This window comes from Caretta caretta, chromosome 10, assembly GCF_965140235.1.
Source record: "Caretta caretta isolate rCarCar2 chromosome 10, rCarCar1.hap1, whole genome shotgun sequence".
Lineage (NCBI taxonomy): Eukaryota > Metazoa > Chordata > Testudines > Cheloniidae > Caretta > Caretta caretta.
Genome location: NC_134215.1, coordinates 68,593,765 through 68,616,927, shown reverse-complemented (window position 1 = coordinate 68,616,927; position 23,163 = coordinate 68,593,765). Strand labels below are relative to the sequence as shown.

General features: G+C 40.1%; 1 protein-coding gene and 1 long non-coding RNA gene across 25 annotated transcripts in view; one reads left to right on the top strand and one right to left on the bottom strand.

The window, feature by feature from the left end:
* TMC3 (transmembrane channel like 3) overlaps window positions 1-23,163 on the bottom strand; it is a 482,220-nt gene that overhangs the window by 13,604 nt on the left and 445,453 nt on the right. For 23 of the 24 annotated variants that reach the window (XM_048868309.2, XM_048868305.2, XM_075133148.1 and 20 more), the window contains 13 exons: window positions 17,685-17,851; window positions 16,166-16,309; window positions 14,389-14,464; window positions 10,013-10,094; window positions 7,971-8,077; window positions 6,983-7,081; window positions 6,738-6,880; window positions 4,607-4,754; window positions 3,149-3,192; window positions 2,841-2,988; window positions 1,790-1,899; window positions 1,546-1,624; window positions 755-1,009 (listed from right to left, as the gene is read on the bottom strand). In XM_048868309.2, coding sequence (XP_048724266.1) covers window positions 755-1,009; window positions 1,546-1,624; window positions 1,790-1,899; window positions 2,841-2,988; window positions 3,149-3,192; window positions 4,607-4,754; window positions 6,738-6,880; window positions 6,983-7,081; window positions 7,971-8,077; window positions 10,013-10,094; window positions 14,389-14,464; window positions 16,166-16,309; window positions 17,685-17,794 — 1,545 coding nt within the window. In that variant the 5' untranslated portion in view covers window positions 17,795-17,851. Of the gene's footprint in view, window positions 1-754; window positions 1,010-1,545; window positions 1,625-1,789; window positions 1,900-2,840; window positions 2,989-3,148; window positions 3,193-4,606; window positions 4,755-6,737; window positions 6,881-6,982; window positions 7,082-7,970; window positions 8,078-10,012; window positions 10,095-10,702; window positions 11,866-14,388; window positions 14,465-16,165; window positions 16,310-17,684; window positions 17,852-23,163 lie in introns of those variants that run through there. The other variant, XM_048868320.2, reaches the window with a different exon arrangement.
* On the top strand, window positions 7,250-10,159 carry LOC142073408 (uncharacterized). The gene is made up of 2 exons (XR_012670280.1): window positions 7,250-7,334; window positions 10,043-10,159. It is a non-coding gene; the product is annotated as an uncharacterized LOC142073408 (long non-coding RNA).

Below are 23,163 nucleotides of genomic sequence, written 5' to 3'. Positions count from 1 at the left end.
ACCAGATCAGTGTGCTGTGCTGTGCTCTGCCTCTTTCCAGTCCTGGACTGTCCAAAAGTGCCCTCTATGCCACCCAGGAATTCCTTTTACCCCCAGGGAAATGCCAGTTGCCCGAGTAGGGTAGGGATACGAGGCCTGAACAAGGACTGGTGGGGTCTGGCACTCATCTTACTTTTTAAATTTAAAATCTTGAAAGTAAGTGGCAATAGTTACCTGGGGTTTTCTATGAGATTTCCTTATTCATTCCAGCTCCCACTTATGTATCTCTGTCAGGCACCCAGCAGGACTGCAAATACCAGAGGGGAATTCCCTGCAGGGACTCCACCCAGCCACCCTGGGACTGCTGTGGTGATGACTCTGAGTGCAGGGGGATTCATGCTCCTCTGCGTTCTTAGAGATGCCCTGCTTGGATGAGAGATCCCCCATTCTGTGCCCCCACAATTGCTGGCTAAATCAAGTCTGATTCAACAGCTGGATTTTCTGTCTTTGAATCTGGCATATAAATAGTAAATCAGGTGGGTTGTCATTGTATAAGGGCAGAAGTTCTACCAGGTGAATTGAATGGGAGGGTTGGTCAGAGAGAGACAACAGGTACTACTTATTTTAGATCCATGTCACTCTGTATATTCTTAGGTCTGGCCTTGATAAGGTCTCTGGAAAGAAATATAACACCTCCATGTGATTTTTTAATTTGTTAGTAAAGCAAAGCAATGTATTTAGTCTATTTTTCTTAATAGGGAAAAAAGGGACTTACCTGACCAACGTATGTTTCCCAGCACTGATCCTTCTGACTTTGCATGTTGTAGGGATGGGAAGTTGTCTGGTTAACCAGCACGAGAGGTATTGTGTAGTTCTGAGTATGACTCTTTTCCAGAGTCAATGTACTGTTTCTCCTAATTCTTATATCAGGGATAGTTGTAGATAAGTTGTCTTCTTCGGGAAGGGTTCTGGTTGCTAAGAAGGTGGTAGAATCTATCCAGTTACTTACACTGCTGTTAGCTTCAGCTTCCTGAAAGAATGGAACAGAAGTTTAATCTAAGTGTCTAAGTGCTACATTTTCAGCTGTGGTCTCCATTTGTCTGAAAAACTGTGCAGATGTCCATGTGTCCAAAATTGCAAAGGCACCCATTTATGTGCTCAGCCATGTAATATCATGGACTAGTTAGGTGGCTAGGCACCTAATTTCCTGATTTGTATGTGCAAATGATCTACTAGTTTTGTAGGCACAAAACAGGAAGTTGATTTTAGACCAGGTTGAAATATTTGGTCTAAAATGGTGACCTAGTTTACCAAAGTAGTTAAACGATGCACAGAATGGCTATCTGTGTTATTTATCAGCATCCCTATGGATCTGAATTTCTAGATGACTGAAAAGATTTATAAATGAATACCACAACTGATCTTCTAATCAGAGTTCCACTATATTTCAATAGATATATTTGGGTTTCAAACAAATTTATTTTGGACTTTAAATATGCTACAATAATAGTTCTATGTGTAAAGTTAGCTAGTTTTAAGACTTACAATAATAGCAGCTATACTTACAGCGATACTCATGCTGTCCACTTTATCCAACAGAGCAATAATTAAACTGTAGAGGTTTCCCAGATATAAAACGAGAACCCTGAAAACAACAAGCATAGTATATGGGGGAGAGTCATCCAGCAGGGTTATTCTGAAGACTTCTATTCATGTTCTACGCTGGCTGAAGTAAAATGTGTCATCAGTACATTTCTTCCCTCCCACCAAACAAACCAAAAATTGCTTTGATACTGAATATGCCTATTACCTGGCAAGCTGAAAGCGAAGAGTGGTTCTAGGGTGGTACATCTCTAGCGCTGCTACAAGTTCAAATGCAGAGGGTGCAATCATAGTAATTAGTGAAACAACAACACTCACCTACAGAATAGAAAGACAGTCTTTATGATGCTTTTTCATAGCCTTCTTTGGTACGTTAAGAATTCTTTGCTTGCTGATTGAAATCTTGACGATGCAGTAGAAATACTTAGTGGTGATTGCGATAACTCAGCAAATTCTACTTTTAAATGTGTCATTGACAAGAGTAAGGACATTTGTGACCCAGAATTTTTGATCTGGAATATTGCTAAGAAGCCTCTCACCTTAGTAATTAATTATAGTTTATGTTATTATAGTTTATGTTATTATAGAAGTATTACCTTTATATTAACAATAAGAAATCTGAAGAGTGTTCTTCTCTGATCTGACTCATCAGTTGCTATCCTCAAGCTAATATGTTTGAAATAGTTGTTATTGCCCATGGACCAGCATCTGCTTGGCTCTTAACGTGGATGCACAGAGAGCTTCCTCCTTCTGCGGCCCATGTAAGGGCCAAGTAGAATTGCAGGCCCTGTGTCCTGAGGAACTGCTGCATCCCCATTCCCACTGTGGCCACTAAGAACCCCTCGCTGTGCAGTGGAGGTGGTAATTGTGCAGGGGATCCATATAGCAGAAGCTCCACCTCCATGTCTCCCCTGACCTATTCTCGCAGCCCTAAAACGCCAGTGCAATCGACCCTTGGAGAATTGTGCTCCATGATGCATAGGAAGTGTACACTTCCTTCATAGGTTTAAGGCCCTGACTCTGAAAACAATTACGCATGTGTTTAACTTTACTACCTGGAGTAATCCCATGGCTCATCTATACCCATTGAGGGGCTGCTGGGCAGAGTTTTTCCCCATACTATGGACAGATATCAGCAAAATCAACAGTAATTTGTAACCAGCCAAGAGGCTTGTGAAGACTTTGCAGAACACAGCACTCTAACCAGAATGCACAGTTACAGACTAACAAAGAGATCAAATACCTCTGACATACTGTACCTCATTTTTCTCCCAAAGCGTCAGTTCCTTTTTGGTGCGCTCTAATTTTTGGGATCGATCCACAACAAAGTAAATGATGTAAATACTTCCAGCAAGCGAGAGAAGCACAAGGATGTTTGCAATAATCCTTAAGCATATTGTCACAGCCCTGGAAAAGAGTCACACAACAAATGCTACAGATAGGCCACCTTGCACAAGTAGGTGTTTCCTGCATTTTTTTTTTAGGTCATAAAACAAATAGGTCAACATTATGTTATATCTGCATTTAAACAGTGGTTTTGAAAATAGCCTCAGCCATGTATACATACAGGTTTTTGCTTTTCTTCTTTTCCTGCTCTTCCAATATAGCTTCCTTGAAAGAAACACAGAATTACCATTTTAGCAGCATTCAGTAAAATCAATAAACATTTCCTCTACCCATTACAAACCACAGAAGTTAAAATGGCCAGATCCTGCACTGCATTAGGGAACAGCTGACATACGGCTCTGTGCTTCTTTACTTAATAAGAGTACTGCATGCTGTGGGTTTAAGCAGTAAAGGAGATTTTGGGGGAACAAAGACATTAAGAACTTTATCACCCTCTCTTTCCTGGTGTATGCTATATTCACTCCTTTCTAATATGTTCACTGTTTAGATCCCAGTCCTGTTCTAGGATTCACTAATGTGGATCTGTGGGTTGTGTTGTCTCATTTGCTTCAATAGGACTGCACCTGAGGTCCCCACTAGCAGTTATTAATGTAGGATGGGACCCTTAGATTATGAGTTGTTCAGAGAAAGGACACATCACCCGTGTGAGACAAGGTGGCTGAGGTAATATCTTTTATTGGACCAACTTCTGTTGGTGAGAGTGACAAACTTTTGAGCTTGCATTTCAGAACAGCTCGGTGTAGTTCAAAAGCCTGTCTCTCACAGCAACAGAAATTGGCCCATTAAAAGATATTACCTTACCCACCCTGGTCTCTCTAATATCCCGGGACCAACACAGCTACAACAACACTGCATACATCACTTGCATGTTTCCCATGAGGCACGTTACACCCACATGTAGATGTTACAAAATAATATCAGCATAAATCATCCCAGTGTTTGAGATACAAATCAAAGTGTTTATTGGTTTGTCCTAGACAATTTGGAGTCATTTGGACAAAGGGCTTTTAGTGATGATGTGCCAAGGTTATGGAATCAATTACTTCTGGATATTAGGAAAGCTGTGTCTGTTTTTAAAAATCTAAATGGAAAAGGTTCATGTTTAATGCAGCTTTTAATGTTGATCTAGTTATAAAATGCCCCTGAACTGTTTTGGCGAAAGTACAATATAAATGCATATTATCAGGATATTAAAAGGATCCTGATTCAAAGATTCATGAGAGTTGTAGCAAGGAAGAATTTGTCTCAAGGTTTTAATTCTAAAGAACACATGTAATAATGGGGATTAAGATGTTGCTGTCGGAACATCACACAATAAATGAAACTGAATGACACTGTTGACAAAAATGTCACATGACAAAGTGACCGGAAGCTCTAATTTACATATCATGCCTGTTGACCATAACTCATGTCATCAGTGAAAGTTGGGCGCACAGATCAAGTGCATGAAGCAGCAATAAGATATTTGATACTAGCCCTCTGCTAGGTAATCAGAGTCAGAAATAAACAATGCACAACAGGAAAGAAATAGTATGGAATGGAACGGATGAAAAACCACTCTGCTATTTACAAAGCAATAGACCTAAACTATGCTTTTGTTCAGAGTCTAATTGCTTACCCTGATACTATTAACTATTGCAGCAGCTTTGCTTTCTGCAGCCTCTGGATTTCCTATTAAATAGTCCCAAGCACAGAACACTCTCCAGCAGAAAGTATAATTTTCATCAGAGGCACTTGCTAGACTCATTCTTGAGTTCTTTGCCATTCTGGAAAATAATAATAATAATAATAAATGTTAATTGTTGTAAATGTGTGACAGTTTATGTGATGTGAATTGGTTCACAGGTGTCTATACCACAAAAATGACCAAAATTGGAATTAACTGGTATCTTTGTTGGCAATCTCAATAGAGAACCTAAGAACAGAGAAAGATACAGAGACTGAACTATTCCTTGTCCCCAAGAATGCATACTTCAATTCAGAGTTGAAGCACATTGGTTGGATTGTATGGGAAAATGTGCACTGCTGCCTGTGTCTGACAGAAGACTTCAGTCTCAAGGGCTGTCCATCTTACACCTTTCACCAGACTAAATTCACTTTTAAAACCCCTGTGTAGGATCTGACTGGAGGAAAGATGTCATAGCAATGTCAGAGCATTATCACTATGATCAAGAGATAGCCTGGCAAAAATGTGATAATCTTACACAGGATCGATGGTTATCCTGTATTATGAATGCAGATAACAATAGTGATGGCACAGTAAAAAGACAACAGATAGATGAAAAAACTAGTGATACTTTACTCAGCTATTGTTTTAAAAAATAGCCCACCCTTCTTGAGTAGACCTTCTTAAGGATGTAATAAATCAATTTAAGGTCTTTAAAGAAGTTAGGTGATCATTACAAAAAAACTACCCCAACAATATGAAAATAAATTATATTGTTTTAATCAAAGATATTTGTGCTCTGTTTTCTTCAGAATATTAAATATGAGTTTGTGCTGTAGAATACATTAAATGAGACCATGTTTCTCTCTAAGTATCATAGAAAATAATTAAATAGGTAGAATTTTACTGTACAGCAAATAGTTGGTTCAACTGTCTTCATTGGATCAGCATAGCAGTCAGAAATTCAGTCACCTCCTCCTTTTCTCTGGACATTTGGCCCATCTGGGTACATAATAGCCATATGGGCCTACCAGCGTATGCCATTGCCATATGACTATGTATTATTCCGCAGATGTTTCACATAACAGAATACAATGTGCATCTGGTGTGGCTTACCAGAGGCTAATAAGAACTGTTTCACCTCAGATAGGAAATGGTAGAAGGGTCACAACAGATGGGCAAACAAAGAGTCAATGACCTAAGGCAGCACCCTTTGCAGGTAGAGAAAAGCAAACTTCATCCAGAACCTGAATGTGTAATCACTGTGTGAACCAGTGTCCAAAACACTGACCATCCTGACCTAAAATAACACATCTAATGAAAAAAAGAGTGATAATTTTTGTGTCTGACACAGCTATTACAGCTCATATTAAAAATCCTCCTGGGCTGCAACTTATCAGACAATTAGTTACCCTGAGAGGAAGGGAAAGTGAATGGAGAGAGGATAAAGTGACCTTGCCCCACTAAGTACTGCACATTTCTAGATTTATGGTCAGCACTGGCAGGCTCTCTTGCCTGTGTTATTTCCAGTCCTTCTACCTAAATAACAAAGGAAATAAATAGGCCCACATTTGAGTACTGTGCAGTGTTCCCAGTGCAAGCAATACCAAGAGTTTTATGACAGCATTCTTATATTTGTATTTAACTGGATGGGAATCATAGTACAGAAAATGTACAGGTAGCAGTTTAAGTTTCTTGTCATAATACTTGCCACATAAAGCCCTCAGTGAAAATCAGGCCCCACATCTTCAGTGCACTGTACAGACATTAACTACATAACGCCCACAACACCCTGAGCGTCTGCTAAACATTGCCCTCATTTTGTAGACAGGGAAGCTGAAGGAGAGAGGGTAAGTGACAGCAAAAGAACATGCTACAGTTAGAGCTCAGGAGTTCCTGGATCCCGGTCCTGTCCTTAATCTACCAGTAAAGATGCCTCTCTGATATTAGCAGGCTTGAATACGATACAGGAATTACAGAATTAAATACAGGAGGAACTCTTTGAGGGAAGGGGAAAGAATATATCATTCATACAGCCTGAATATATATCTCTGGGCAAACATCAATAAAAGGGAAACATTACTTTTTTAAGAGGATGATGAAGCTATAAGCAAACACTGCCATTCCAACAAGGAAGTAAGCCAGGGGCAGCCGATACCCAGCTTTCCCAATCTTCCGATCTCGGCCATAGTAGCCGTAAAATAAAACAGAGTACTGGAGATAACCCTGTAAAGACAACATACAGTCTACATCAGCACCCACACCTGACTAAATTAACACATGAAGAATTCATGCAACAAAGCAATGAAGTGTGCTTTTAAGCCTTGCCCCCAGTGACCAGATGGTGTCCAGGTCCTGTGCTGATGCAAACTGCTCCTTTGGGATGGTCTTGCTGATAGTGCTTCCAAATGGCGCTCCTGCCAGGAGCTGATAAGAGAGGAAAGGTCTTAAAAACTGTGTAAAGCAGACAGTTCTATCACATGGTCTGTCAAGCACAGCCTGAAACAAGCTGCAACAAACTGCCTACCTGAGGGGAAGTATCAGAAATACTATTACTGTCATTCACTCTCCTAAACTAGAAGCATAGTGACAAATTCTGCATTCAACTCCTGCTGAGGTCAATGGGTGTTGGCCATGTATATCCGATGGCAGAATTTAGCCCCTGAAGTCTAATTTTTAGGTAAGTTATTACTGTATAGACATTAAGAGCTATTAAAGCACAGTCTCAATGTATGGGGAAGATCAATTTTTAAATAATTTATACTGATGTACATTAACACCTGGTTCCTATTATATTAGATTGGTGTGCTAGACTTTTTCTCTTTATAAATAAGAAAATATAGACTCTAAAGGCCTGGTTTGCACAGACAATCACACAGAGACAATCACAGACAATCACACAGAGCTCCAGCTGAAGTGTCAGAGTTGTGGATGCTCAGAACATCTGAAAATCAGGCTCTAAGGGCCAAAAACGGAGAGATGCTGAGCTCCGATTTGTCCAGATGAAGTGAAGAGAAGCTTTGGGTGTTTAACACATGCTCTGCACCTTGCAGGATTGGGTCCTTTATATCAGCAATCAGAAACATCTACATTACATTGCTCAGTTGGTATAATGTCATGTCATCTGAGACATTAATGGCAAGTTTCTCTTCTCCTCCGGCAGAAATAACGCTCAACAGAGGAAGGTATTTTAAATAATTTAAATTGTACACTCAAAAAAAATCATTTATGCCTTTGAGCAGAACATTTATTTAATTTAGGAAGGGAAATGCTACACTCAGTGTTTTTCCTGTAGATATTGGAGTTATGTCCTAACCTCTGGTAAGACCACAAATGCTCCTGTCATTATGGTAAGCACAATATTGATTCCAAATAGCCATCTCAAAAAGATGAAATAAGAGGCAACTCCGGATCCAAAATGACCTGAAACCACAGGAAACACTTATATCAGCTGGGAAGTCTGTCAGAAGCTGTATCACTTATTAATGAAGTATTAGTTGATCATTAAAAAAAACTTTTCCTTCTCTGCAATGCACAGATCAAGACGGAGAAAATGCTATAACATCAATATACAGCACTGTAATATAAACTGCTATTCATAGGTTTAAAAATCACAACAAATATTTACAGTGAAGTAGTTATGATCACAGGAATCTTCTTGGTTCAGGCTATACATATCTTCTTATTTGCTGTTTATACAGAAACTTGTGTCAAAATGCATGTGTAGCTATTAGTAGTAGTTAATCTCACCTGTTTAGTTCAGCATCTGAGAATTCTCATCTTAAGTTTATGCAAACCATTTTGGTCTGTAAACCAGGCTGGAAATTTAATAAGATCAGTCTTTTTTTAAAATGTGATATTTCCAGTATCTCCTGATTTTGTCTGGACTGAAAATAGTGGTTCCAATTCTGATTTTCACAGTGCATCTTCACTGGCTACAGCAGAACTATTCATAAGTCATAACACCATTAAGGAGTAGAGAATCAGGCCCTCTTTGTTTACAATTTTATTACACAAAAATTCTGATTTCCACCACTGTCCACATGATCACAATTGGTCCTAAGTATTGCACGCTTTGTGCAAAGCAAGTCACATGGGGCCTCAGACTGACATCCACAATCTCCATTATATAGGTGGGAGTAGGGACCCCAGCACACGACTGGTTGGGTCAACAATGTTGGTTATTAAGGTGATGCAGAAGCGGATAAATGGGCAGTCCGGGTGCTTGTAATTTCAAGAAGGTCAGAAGGGTTTTAACAACGAGGTGTGTGGGGTGGGGGCAGATTGTATTAGGCCCTCACTGCATTTTGGGAGGGAATACTCCACCATGTAGACAGGGAGAATGTTTGCCTGTCACCTGGAAGGAGCAGGAAGAGCCCACTGGTACGTACACTGCTGGCTCCCTTAGTTGCTACAAACAGGGAGCAGTGTAAAGAGTCTGAATGGTCTGATCTGAACATTCATTTTACAACTAAATAAATACAGTAGTTGCCAATAAATTGTCATAATTGTGGAGCAGTTTTTATCCACGTGAAAATATCTGCAATACAGAAAAATCCCTTCCACTTAGAACAAGATTAGAGCTAGATGTGAACATTGTCAGGAAAATACATTTTCCATTTTTTACCACCTTTAATATAGTTATTACAGGTGGTCAATCACAATACTTAGCTCTTATATGATGCTTTTCATCCATAGATCTCAAAGCACTTTACACTGCAGGGAAAGTTTAATTTTTAAATATAGACTATATGTGAGGTCTTGACTCCCAGCTCCATTCCCTTTGCTTCTGACAGGGCAAGTGGAGATTCTCTGATTTAGGGAATTTCCCTTACAAAGCTGGCTCTGTGACATCTGCTCCCAGCTTGCTGATGTAAGAGGCAGGTCAGGGATGGACAAGAGTCAGAAGCAAATGTGGCCTGAACTGCCACTGTCTAAATTATACCAGAGGCCAAATGGCTGGATAGATGGCTTTGATCCAGTTTTTCCACTCCATGTCCTGTGCTGAGCACATCTTGGGCCAGACCCAGTACAGACATCTGGCCCTATGTCTGTATTGCAAAAATACTTCAGCAGTTTATAGCACTACAGGGCCTTTTAAACTGTAGTCGCCACACTGTAGTAACATCATACTAGTATTGCTAAAGACTATGACTGACAAACGAATGTGGTATCTAACACACCAAGAGTAATAATTGTGTTGACTTTTAATGACAACCACATGACTTTGATGAAACTTTGAATGTGTTTATAATATGGTTGTATTTTTCACTAATTCAGTGAGTTCAAACATAACCCTTAAGCCTAGTATTTCAGCTTGGTTTGCATTGCACAATCCCACTAAATCTCCATACTTACTTTCTATTTTCTTTATTCTCATTTCCCAAGGAATGAAGATTACCACAAAGTTATATGCAAGCCGAACAAACTTCTTCCAGAGCTAAGAAAAGGGCACAGAAAGAAGAGATTTGTAACTTTTGCACATAAAGCAATAATTGTCAAAAAGGTGTCAGAGTATTTTGTCCAGTTGTAGCATCTTTCATCTAGCATCAGAAAGCATGTTATAAAAACCAACTAAAAAGTTTCACAGCTCTCCTGTGAGGTACGTAAGATGCATAAACTGAGTCATGGTGGGGGGACGGACAGTTCAGAAACTTTCCAGAAGTCAGAGAGCCAGGTACAGAACCCAGGAGTTCAACTTCCAAGTGCATGCTCTAACCACTAAACCACACATGCATATATAAGAGAGACGTTTTAAAGATCTTAAGAGAATACATACAAAGAGTATTTTCCTCCACTCTTGTTATATCTGGAACCACCAATAAGGGTACCCACACAAAAATACAATATATTTTAAATTTAGACCCATTTGAAATATACCTGAGATATATTTTCATATATCAGCACATTATTTGTCTGAAGCGGTATATATTAACAGCGGCAAAGGAACCTTCAATGCTTTGCATAAGAGTTACATTCTAAGTTGAAAGGAATTCCTCAAGTAACATACCTCTAAAGTCTATGTCCACACTGAGGATAACACCCTACCTCTGCTTTCAGCTAATGCAGTTACTCCTTTAACTCAAATGGTAGAGGCCTGGGCTTCAGTGCTCAAGATTCCAAGTTCACTGCGGGTGAGAATTGTTACACTTACATATCCTACATGGTAAGCGCTTTGCTGTGGAACATGTAGGTCAACAGAACAAGAAGATTTATTTTGCTTTGATGTAGGGGATCATGCCTTATTTGCCCCCTCTGCCTACTCTGTAGAGACTCTTCTTCTGGAGAGATGCAAACATTGCTCTTTCTCAAGCTCAAATTCCATCTACAGAACATCATCAGGGATAAACTCAAGGAGAGTTGCACAAAAGTGACTGAGGGCACCCTGTGGCCCTTAGACAAGAAATAAGAAAGATAAGAATAAACTAAACCTGTGACAAGGAAAATGAACATTTAAGTGAAGTAAAATATGCATCAGAAAGAGAATGCAAGAATAGATTAATTTATGAGCACAAAGAATTTTAAACAGATTCAGAAATTACCACCAGACTAAGGCAGCATCACAGTGTTTATGTAATCTATTAAGGAATCCTACTGAATAAGAAACCAGATTTCTTATTGGATGAATGAATACAACACCTAATTTTAAATGTATAAGAGCAAGTAACTCTGAGCTAAGTCCTAATTCTTCTTAGAGACAGCGATCATTAATATTGAACTGCGGCATAATCACACGGTCTCAACTCTATGTATGAGGATTTACTTTGAACCCATTGGACACATTTTCAAAGGGATCTCAATTCAGCCTCTAATTTGTGTGTGGCTAATTATTTTCATAGACAATAGGTAGATTTCTCACACACACTGGCATTTGCATGTGCAAATGAGACTGCACAAGTCACTGTGTGAGCAACTGAGGACAAATTTTGAAAGTCCTTGAAATAAAAATATAACCTTAAATATGCACTCAGATTATTTCATGCCAGTAACCTCTACTCACAAAACATTATAATAACTTTTCTTATTTAATTCAGAAATGAATGATAACTTTACTATCTATTGTAAATTGACTATATGCAAGTGCAGTATTTTATCAGGTAATTCAAGATAATTTCATAGACATTTTCTTATGCTATCTGCTTCTGTTTAGTCAAAAGTAGAGAAATATTGTATATTCTGTTCATTACTGAATTTCAGGATGGCAACAACATTTATGTACATTAGTCATTTTTAACCACAAATTTACAGTAGATCTTGTTATTTTGAATGAATATATATATATATATATATATATAAGCAAATGGCAATGTCAACATATTACAAATAGTCTAATCTGCTAAAGCCAAAGCAGAAGCAAACTTTTAATTAACAAATGCATCACATGGTCAAAGTTAATTAATTTTTATGATGCTATTAAGGTGTTATTGCAAGAATTAATAGATGCTATGAACTGCACCAAAGTTGCTACTTTAATTGGAAGGCAGTGTTCATAAGGCTGAGAAAGGGATCAAGCAACTTGTACAGGTTTAAATATAATTTAAATTATATATATCTGGATGTCAATGTGAAAAAACCTCAAGCAGCAGTGATTAAAAAAAATGACTTCTAGTCCTGCATACTGATCACCTGAATAAAAAAATAATAATTTTCACCTTCATAGTCATGTTTCTGTATAATTTTTAGATGAACAAACATTGATCTATTAGTTTTAATCATAAGGAACAATACTTTAGAAGTGATTTTATCTAATTGCTAGAAAATACTACTACATACATTTGCCAGCTCTTTTTTAAAAAATACGGCTACAGTGATGGGTGCAAAACCTATGGAAGGGTTGGTAAACTCTTACAAGTTGCTAATTAAGTATCCTTCTCTCAGGATATTCAACCAGTGAATGCTTAGTTTGGTGGTGTAACGCTCCTATTGTGTATTTCATGGTTTGCCAAATGGGCCATCGGTCAATATTCTTCTGGAAAAAAAAACTGTCTAAACCTGTCTCCCTAGTTTAAGGAACAATTCAGCTCTCTTGCTTCTGCTGTTGAATTTAACCCTTTTTTAAAAAAAAAGTCTTTCTAGTTTCCCTAATTCATAGCCGGCAAAGCCAAACACAATAATTACTGGTAACTAACTTCTGAAATATATAGATGTATTCAGAACAGAAACAAGTAAAAACACACAACATGGATAATTAGATGAGATACCCACAGACTTTGAGGGCATTGTGAAGTATAAAGTGAAAGCCAAAAATTTGTTACAATATAGCAAGTATTAACTAATGATGAGTCCAACCTGTGCATTTTAGCAGTTGTCTGCATGCTCAGAGTCCTTAGGCACTCAAATCTTTCAAACCGAATGAAATTTTGGCCCCAGTGAAGTCAATGGCAAAACTTCACTCATAATGCCTAATGTGTGTGTGCGTGCACACATGTGCCCGACCCCACAGACAGATAAATAGAACACAATCTCCACTATCCAGGAAGGTTGTATTTTTTATCAACTGTTTCTGATGACATAAGAGCAAAGCTAAAGTACTGTTGTGTCGATAGAAAAAAAGATAAATATTTAGCTTTAGAAATTTTAGTTGGCTGCACTGCATTTTATATTCTATTTCACGCACACTCCGCCCCAAAGTACAAGCACATTATTAACTTTGTAAATGCAAGCCCTCAGAAGTTAGGAAGTACCAGAACAGAGGTTGCTTAATCAGTCTCCTTGTGCGTATGCATTATGATACAGTCTTTAATTACACAATCACATTAGGGTTGCCTGCCACCTGTCTGGTTTTCACCCGGACAGTCCAGGTTTCTGCTTGTGTCCCTGGATGCCATTTGACAAGGCCTGATGTCTGTTTTTTTTTTGATCTGTGGAAAAGGCGGCAATCCTAAGTGGAAGGAAGGAGGCAATGCAGCATCAGTTGCTCATGCAGCTGGTGGTGGTGCGTGGCCCTGTGCAGCCCATAGGTGGCAGACAAAGCAGCCTCGGCCGTGTTGGTGAAGACCCTGTGAGTGACAGGTGCAGGACCTCGGGGGAAGAGGCGGAGCAGGGGTGGGGCCTGGGGGAAGAGACAGGGCAAAGGCTGGGCCTCGAGGGTTGGGTTACCAGTCGTTAGAAAGGTGGCAACCCTAGATCGCATACTATCTTTCCAATAAAGTCTGCTGCAGTTTCCACGGTAAACATCTGATGAAGTGAGCTGTAGCTCACGAAAGCTCATGCTCAAATAAATTCGTTAGTCTCTAAGGTGCCACAAGTACTCCTTTTCTTTTTGCGAATACAGACTAACACGGCTGTTCCTCTGAAACCTATCTTTCCACAGGATCTCTACCATAAGCGTTCATAACATTACCTTGAAAACAAAAAGGCAGAAACACTCTTCATACTAAACGACTGTACTCAGTCTCCTACTTCAGCACAACAACTCTTTATAGAATACAAATTGTTTGGCTCCTGTTCCCATCACCAACCTTCTGGCAGACCCTCATTATTTGCTGGAGTATTTGAAAAGAAAAAATACTCATGTTACTGGAACGAGGCCCATCCCTCATACATTAAATTAATTTGCAAAAATGTAATTACTAAATTCTTAATAGAAAAAAGAAGCGTATAACTGGATTTTTCTTCCACACAATTCTTGAACTGGGGAGCAGTGTTTCACAGAAAATAGGTACTTCTGTAAATGAGAATTCCAGATAATTGTTATAGGAAAGAGCTGTAGTTTTAATGAAAAGCAGACATACCTCTGCACCAGCTGCCTGGTAACCTCTTGTTCTAGTGAGCCTGCCTTCATATTTCAACACAATCTCCTTAGCTTGTCTGCAGAGGAAGACAGAATCTTCATTTCATGTAACCAAAAATCTTATTACACTTTGAACATGGGCCATACCACACATAAATGAAAGTTGCCAAGTAATGGGAAATATTGTCACAACAGACTACCTGCCCAATCCTGAAGTCCTTACTCAGGCAAAACTTCATTTCCTTAAAATAAGAGTATTGCTAGCCATTTAAAATCAATGGGAATTTTGTCTGAGAAAGAACCACAGGATCAGATCCCAATAGTTTGCAAAACAAATGTAAGATTTTCACTTTAGGGAGAGCTTCAGTAAAATTTTTTCCTGTGCCCTGCTCCCTGGTTTCTAGAATTTTTCTGTAATAATGTAACCAAAATCATCTCAAAGTAAAAGCATTATAATACCTCATTCAGTTCAGTTTATGTGGATACCAACACTTCTTCTGAAAGTATAGTCTAAAGCCTGGGGTTTATCAATATAGCAATTGATTAATATTAAACTACTGGTTACATTTTAATCAGAGGTATTGGACAAGATATGCATACAGGCCTAATCCTACTTCCACTGAAGTTAATGGGAATTTTTTACTTTTGTGGGAGCTGAATAGGGACCATAGATAATCAGACAGGACAGGAACAGAGCATTTGCTCATCCATGAAGGCAGCTCGGGTTTAGCTGCAAATTACGGACTCTCACTCCAGGGATATGAGAAAATTCTCCCTTTGCTTCCTAAGACAAGGCAAAGGTGGGCAGAAAAATGAACCTACCTTGTTAGTAAAGTGCCATTCCAGCACACAGTGAGGAGACAAGGGAGAGATTTCATAGAAGGGGAAACAAAAGTCAAATGGAATGCACAGTGAAAGAACTGATGCAGTTTAGATAAGATATTGGAGAAAGTTATGAACTTTTATACTGTGTTTCAAATTTGGAACCATTAACACTTATGGCTTTAAACTCTGTTGTCATGATGATACTACATTGCATGCTGTCAACAGTCTACATGTACCTCATTAATTTGCAAACATGGGTACTAGTCTCTGGTATTTGAAACATAATTTAAAATCGGAAGTGCCAAATTCTGTCCCCTCATCCACCAACGCCTCATTACTTTCAAACACAGCCTTCCTGAATAGTGGGAAGTTGTGCTGTTTTTGACAGTGTTTCACAGAGCACGAGGACAAAATTTGGCTGATAACATATTGCTGAGTATCTTTGACAGAATGTACAATACATATGGTGACATCTCAGTGATCCTTCCTGAGCATTCTAATGCAGAATCATTGAACAGTTTTAATATTCCAAATGGCTCAGGAAAATCTCTCATCACCACTAACCAGCAATACAAAGATTATGAATTTGGAGCCAGAAACAAGGCTGAAATGGTAAAGAATGAAGAGCTGTGTGATACCTACGGCACCCTGTAGATGCTGGGCAAAGATAAAGACAAAGCTCTTCTGGCCTGATCCAAAGTTCAATGAACACATACAAAAATGAGCTGTAATCAACTTTTAGAAGCTTTTTAATTTTCAAAATCCTATGATTCCCAACCTTGGGATGATGATGATACTCTATGATGGAGTAGTAGAAAGATAGCTGCTGCATGATTTTCTGGCAATTCTAAACCATTCCCATGCTCACACCTAATTTAGGTTAACAAATTTGTGAGAACTAGAAAAGCAGCAATAAATGGTGGGATTGAAAGTGTCCATGAAAACTCCATTACCTGAGTGCCCTCAGCTTGTGTCTCATAGGCCATGGTCTGCAACGGATGTTTGCCATGATCTCTTTTTGAAATTGTATATTCTGGAAGATCTGCTCCGGGTCATTGCTGTCAGTATTTAAATCACCATTATCATCAGCTGAGTTACTGAAGAGACCCAGACCCATGGGAGACAAACACAAAACAAGTTATTGCCATTCAGAACTATTGCAAAGAATAGACACATATACAATCCAGTCTATAACAACAGCATAACAACAGGAGCCCACCAGACTGGAGGGAGGATTGGGCTGACTTCTCTGCTGTAGATGGAGTCACCGCTTTCCTTGGCTACTCTTAGACTATCAACGCCAGAGATGACATTTATCCCTGTAGCTCAGAAAAATACTTCTGAAGAGCAATTTTTTTGCCTTTGGAATGCACCAGCTTGCACTCAGTATCAAGCATTTTGGGGTACCCCTGTATCCCTCAACAGGAATTCAAACCTTCTAGCTCCCCACATTTCAAACCATACAGCTGAAACACCATGCTGTCCTGTCCTCAGTATATTTTTCAGGAACTAAGTGCTATGTAAACATTTCCAGCAAATGCACTTAATACAAATGTATTTGCCAGAAGCAGCACTACCTTCTACTTTGATTGTGATTAGGATACAGTGTCTCTTTGTTAAAATGGGGACAACAAATGCCTAGAGTGCTTTAGCTCTTCAATCCTCCACACTGCGAGTACTGGGGATTAACTGTGGGACCCCCTGTTACAGGGGTACTGTAAGAGTAGCACATCCCTGAAAATGAAACATGTACCCATACACTGGCTTCTGCAGATAATTATCTTTTTCTGATGTTGTTAGTGTATATGTTGAGCTAAACAGTGCTTAATTTGTTCTAGGGCTTGCCAAGACTGAGCCCCGGCACCTCTAGGCTTGGCTGTTCGTAGCCCTGGCACCTCTGGGCTTGCTGCATCTGTTATGAATGTTAAAAAAAAATTACTTGAACCCTGACACCTCTTTCATTACAAATTAAACAGTGGAGCTAAGGCTCTCAGTCCCTGTCTGTAACGCATACTGTGTACTGTAAGTGAAGAACAAACAATGTTCATGCTTACAGGGGAGCTCCGGCAATTAAGATTTTCCTTTATATAAACAAAATTGCAATGCTACATGAAACAAAACCAAAAATTTCGTATCAGCTTCCTACATTTGTTGGGAATGACACCCACTAAAACTTCCCTGCAGCTTTGCTGAAAAATATGATACCTTTGGAATCACTCAAATAAATCCTCACTGGAAATCATCTCACTGGAGATGATTTTGGTCCTATAAGGAACACGATTTAAAAAAAAAAAAAAAAGGATTTAAGGAAAAATATAATGAAAGGTTTCCTCTCTCTCTTCATGTTCTTACTCATCATTTGGATAGATTATAGCAGAAAAAAACATTAGAGGGGTGATGCCTCTTTTCACTCAGATCAATAATAATTTTATCCAATTTGCATTACAAGTGGAACAGAAGAAAATCTCTCACCTGTGGGGTGGCTCCTTGTATGCGTACATGCTGGCATGCTGCCTCACACTTTTTTGCCTTTTGCAGGACTTTGTAGTTTTCACTGTAGCAGACCCACGTACTGTTGTCATTCTGGCAATACCTGAAGCTATGTTAGCCCCAGTTGCAGCAGATGGAATTCTGGAAGGCTAGAAGGAAGACTTAGGCTCACAGGTGAGTACCTTAAACAGCAAACCTTATTATCTGGAACTAGAGAGCAAAAAATGACTCCCGAGCTCTGCAGAAGCAGAACGCTACTCGCCTGCATCTGGTGCTCCTAAGAGTGGGAAAGACCTGAAACCTGGCAACGCATAGATAGTCTTAAAGTGGCAGTACACAAGATGCTCAGTCTGGTATCCTTGAGGCATTCTGCCTAGTTTCCCAGAGTGTGTCTGGGCATCCTGCAGTCCAAAATCCAGAGCACAGATGCCATTGACACGTATGATAGTGACTAATCTCTAGGATATGTCTGCACTGCAGTGTAAGCCCAGGGTTCAAACTCAGGTTGAAGTCTAACCACTTCCACCCCATTTGTTTACACACAAATTGTGGTAACCCTAGGCTCAGACCCCAGGGTTCCAGGAGCCCCCAGTGGTAGAGGGTCCGAGCTTGAGTCAAGCTGGGACCCAGTGTTCAAGCCCTGTTGCTTTGCAGTGTAGATGCAGCCCCACTGGATTCATGCTCTGGGGGTCCACTAAAAGTATTCTACAATCCCACAGGCCGACTTTCTATGTCCTCTGGACAGTCCAGTTTGGTGGACAGTCAAGTTTTTCCACTCTGGATCATGAACAAAGGGCTCCTTTTGGGAAGGTGCAAGGAAGTCTGGCATACGGGTAGTTGGATGCAGGCCTGCATAATGCAGTGAAGATGCTGAACCCTCAGGTTGGGACCCAGGGTTCAACAATTCCTAACCTGGGGTTACAACTGAGTGTAGACTCACAAGTCCAAGGTTAACAAATCCAGGGTCTGCTAAGGGTGAGGGTGCTCCAGTGGCTCAATTGGCTACCCCCTAGTACTTATAGAGCAGTGCTGAGTAGAGACATGCTGAAGTTGTGACTTCAAACCTCACCTGGAGCCCTGGTTTTCATTAACCAAATGGCTTCTACTAACCCTGGGCTTACATTGCAGTGCAGACATACCCTTAAAGGGCCAGAACCCACACCACTGCACTGAGGTGAAAGCACAAGTTCATATTAACATCTGAGTAAGACAATCAAATGCACTGGCCAGGCTGCCAGAGTCTCTGCCTCACCACCTTGCAAGAGGGCCTCGGGCAAAGTAGAGCTGTCAACATTTTTTCTTTGTCTTTACTAACAGCTGAAAATATGATCTCCTTTTCCCACATAACTTATGGATCTTGAACTTTCCCCATTGGGGAAGACTCAGGCAAAATGGAAATAGACTCTGATTTACTGAAGAATCCTCCCTCTCTTCTGGACTTCAGGCTGCAAAAACCTATCATGTTCACACAGCCATTGGGTGTAGGAGTTAGAACTGCCAAAGCACGAAAGTCGGTAGGGCATTTGATAGAAACAGCTGAGAGAGGAGTACCTAGTTCACCAGCCTGACAAGCCTTAGGTAATGACTAAACTGACTCCTAAAGCAGGTAATTCCAGCAGATCAAGGCACCTATAAACAGCAGGCACTCTTCCTGCCCCCTTACGATTTCAGAAAAGGTTTGGGAGAAAACTACCAAACATGGCCCAGGGCTAATGTCATCACAGTAGCAGTGGTTGTGGGATGGACCTAGACAGTTATGTGGCTCCATTGGCCAAAATCCCTGCACCTGGGATGTGCATTGGGCGTGGCTGTTACAGCAGGCTGTGTGCTGTAGCAGTGGCTGCAGAAGAATGCCCTGAAGTTCCCAACTAGGGAAGGAGGGAGGATTCTGTCCCACCCTACCCTTACGGAATCATGACTAGGGCTTTACTCAAAAATCTAGGATCACACCTTTTATTTAGCCTATTTGTTAAAAAGTAAACTCTGATATTTATCATCCGGAATCACATCAATCATGGACCCCATGGATTCAATTCCATATCAGCGCAGACCTGGGATACAGTAGCAAGCCTAACAAAATACATACATTAATATAAGCACCTTGTGCAAAACATATATGTAAATATATCATACAAACATGACATGGCATTTGTGATGCTTCCTAGGGGTAGCCACAGTTATGAGGCACCTCGCTACTATCTGACCTTACCATGTGAAAGCCCTGTCTGTGCGTGCTGCATGTCAGTCCTCCAACACCATCAGGCTGTGGCAACATCAAGCCCTGCCTCCCAGGTCTCGCTTTTGCTTTACAAGTTAATGATAGGAACACATCAACCCCAAGTCCTCCAACCATCCCTCTATAGTGCCCAGCCCCAATCCACTGGACACACACGGACTTCCTAGATCCCCTGTTTCCAAAAAGGACCAGCACACCACAAAACACAGCTCTGCTTAACACACAGCATTTAGATTTGTTTGTAGAGGAAGCAAGTATAAATTTATTTAACAAAAAATAGAAATTCAAATGGTAGTAAGCAGAAATACTGGCAAAAAAGGGTGACAAATAAAACAAAATCATAGGATGCATTCTAGACTCTAAACTTAACTAATAAGACATTGTCATGTCACAGGGAGCAAAAGCTCACCCTAAATTCTGCCAGTGTATTACAACCAGGTTTGGCTGTGGTCTTCTGTTCATGAAACAAGCACGCTGCCCTCTTGCCTCCTCAGTTCTGCTCTGTCCCTCCTGTTATAGTCCAAAAATCCATTGTCTGCATTTGCAACCAGGATCTCCATCCTCATTTGTGTTTTTCTGTCAAGAATCAACCCTGGAGACTGTGCAATTACTTGTTAGCATTTTGCTCAGACTGTAAATGGGTACCCATTGTGAACCATACAATACTCAATTTATATGTTGACAGATACATAAACATCTCTTGTCTGAAAGAAACCCGTTTCTCACCTTTTGGTCACAGACCTTAAGAACATAATTTTCAGTACACACACATAACTTATTCCTACATATATTTTACCCTGAGTATGAAGACCAGTGTGACTCAGGCTTTCATTAGACACCTTTCATGATACTCTTTGGTGAACTTCTCTGTGGATACCAGACCCAGGAGAATCCCTGATGCACTCTGGTGCCCTTTACCATGTGGCACCAAGAGATCCCTGGGTTACAGCATTAACAGCCACAGGACACAATTCTCTAGAAAAGTGCCTGAGTTTACAGGGGTATAGTCCTCCAGTACCATCCGTGAAAGCCATCTACACGTATCTGGAGAGAATTCAGTGCTTGAAGATTGTACTGAAGATAAATCTCAGCTCCTCTTTACCTTAATTCCTTTGGGTCAAGGCACCATGAAGAACGTAAATATAGAGGGGCTGTCTACAGTGTCTTTGCTTTGCCAACTTAGAAATCATTTTTCTCTCAGCACAAATCAAGAGTGTGAAGAGGAGCACTTAAAGAGATGGAAGGCATCGCAAGTGATGCATTGCAACAAATGTAGCACAGTCAAACTGATTTCTTATAACTGTGATAAACTGAAAATATGGGGCTAGATTTTCAGCCTCTGATCCAGCTGCTTTGCAGTGCCACAGCGTAGCACTGTTCCAGAACTTCAGCTGACCTAGACATCTCTATGACCTCTAAGTCTTTTTCAGAGTAACTGTTGAACAGGATACAGCTCCCCATCCTGTAAAGGTGACCTACATTCTTTGTTCCTAGATGTATGACTTTGCAGCTGGATGTATTAAAGCACATGTTATTTGAATGAGCACAGTTTACCAAGTAATTCAGTTTGTTCTGTGTAACTGAGCTGTCGTCATTTACAGCTTCACCAATCTCATCATAGAATCACAGGACTGGAAGTTATCTCGAGAGGTCATCGAGTCCAGTCCCCTGCACTTGTGGCAGGACTAAGTATTATCTAGACCATCCTTGACAGGTGTTTGTCTAACCTGCTCTTAAAAATCTCCAATGATGGAGATTCCACAATTTCCCTAGGCAATTCATTCCAGTTCTTAACCACCCTGACAGACAGGAAGTTTTTCCTAATGTCCAACCTAAACCTCCCTTGCTGCAATTTAAGCCCACTGCTTCTTGTCCTATCTCACAGGTTAACAACATTTTTTTCTCCCTCCTCCTTGTAACTACCTTTTATGTACTTGAAAACTGTTATGTCCCCTGTCAGCCTTCTCTTTTCCAGACTAAATAAACCCAGTTTTTTCAATCTTTCCTCATAGGTCATGTTTTCTAGACCTTTAATTATTTTTGTTGCTCTTCTTTGGACTTTCCCCAATTTGTCCACATCTTTCCTGAAATGTGGCACCCAGAACTGGACACAATACTCCAATTGAGGCCTACTCAGCACAGAGTAGAGAGGAAGAATTTCTTCTTGTGTCTTACTTACAACACTCCTGCAATGCAGCCCAGAATTATGTTCATTTTTTTGCAAAAGTGTCACACTGTTGACCCATATTTAGCTTGTGGTCCACTATGACCCCCAGATCCCTTTCCTCAATATTCTTTCCTAGGCAGTCATTTCCCATTTTCTATGTGTGCAACTGATTGTTCCTTCCTAAACGGAGTACTTTGCATTTGTCCTTATTGAATTTCATCCTATTTACTTCAGACCGTTTCTCCAGTTTGTCCAGATCTTTTTGAAATTTAATACTATCCTCCAAAGCACTTGCCACCCCTCGCAGCTTGGTATCATCCGCAAACTTTATAAGTGCACTCTCTATGCATTATCTAAATCATTGATGAAGATATTGAATAGAACCAGATCCAGAACTGATCCCTGTGGGACCCCACTTGTTATGCCCTTCCAGCATGACTGTGAACCACTGATAACTACTCTCTGGGAACGATTTTCCAACCAGTTTTGCACCCACCTTATAGTAGCTCTATCGAGGTTGCATTTCCCTAGTTTGTTTATGGGAAGGTCATGCGAGACAGTATCAAAAGTTGTACTAAAGTCAAGATATATCAATCTTTGTGTCATCTTCAGACTTTACAAGCAACATCTTCCAAATCATTACTAAAGATATTGATTATCACAGGGCTGAGAAGGTCCCACAACAGAAAAAACTGCCATTTGATGAAGATTCTCCATTCACAATTACTTGTTGAGATCTATCAGTGAGCCAGTTTTTAAATACATTTAATCGGCATGATACTGATTTTGTCTATATGATATGTAGACAATGTATGTCTGCTTTAAAAGAAATGATCCTATGGTACAGGCACTAGCCTAGGACTTGTGAAACCTGGGTTCAAGTCCCTGATCCTCCACAGACTTCATGTATGACTTTGCAAGTCTCTGTGCTTTGGTTCCCCATCTGTAAAATGGGGGAAACAGTACTGCCCGGCCCCACAAGGGTGTTGCGAGGATAAATCCATTAAAAAGAGTGCGAAGTGCTTAAATACTACCATAATGGGGGCTATATAAGAACC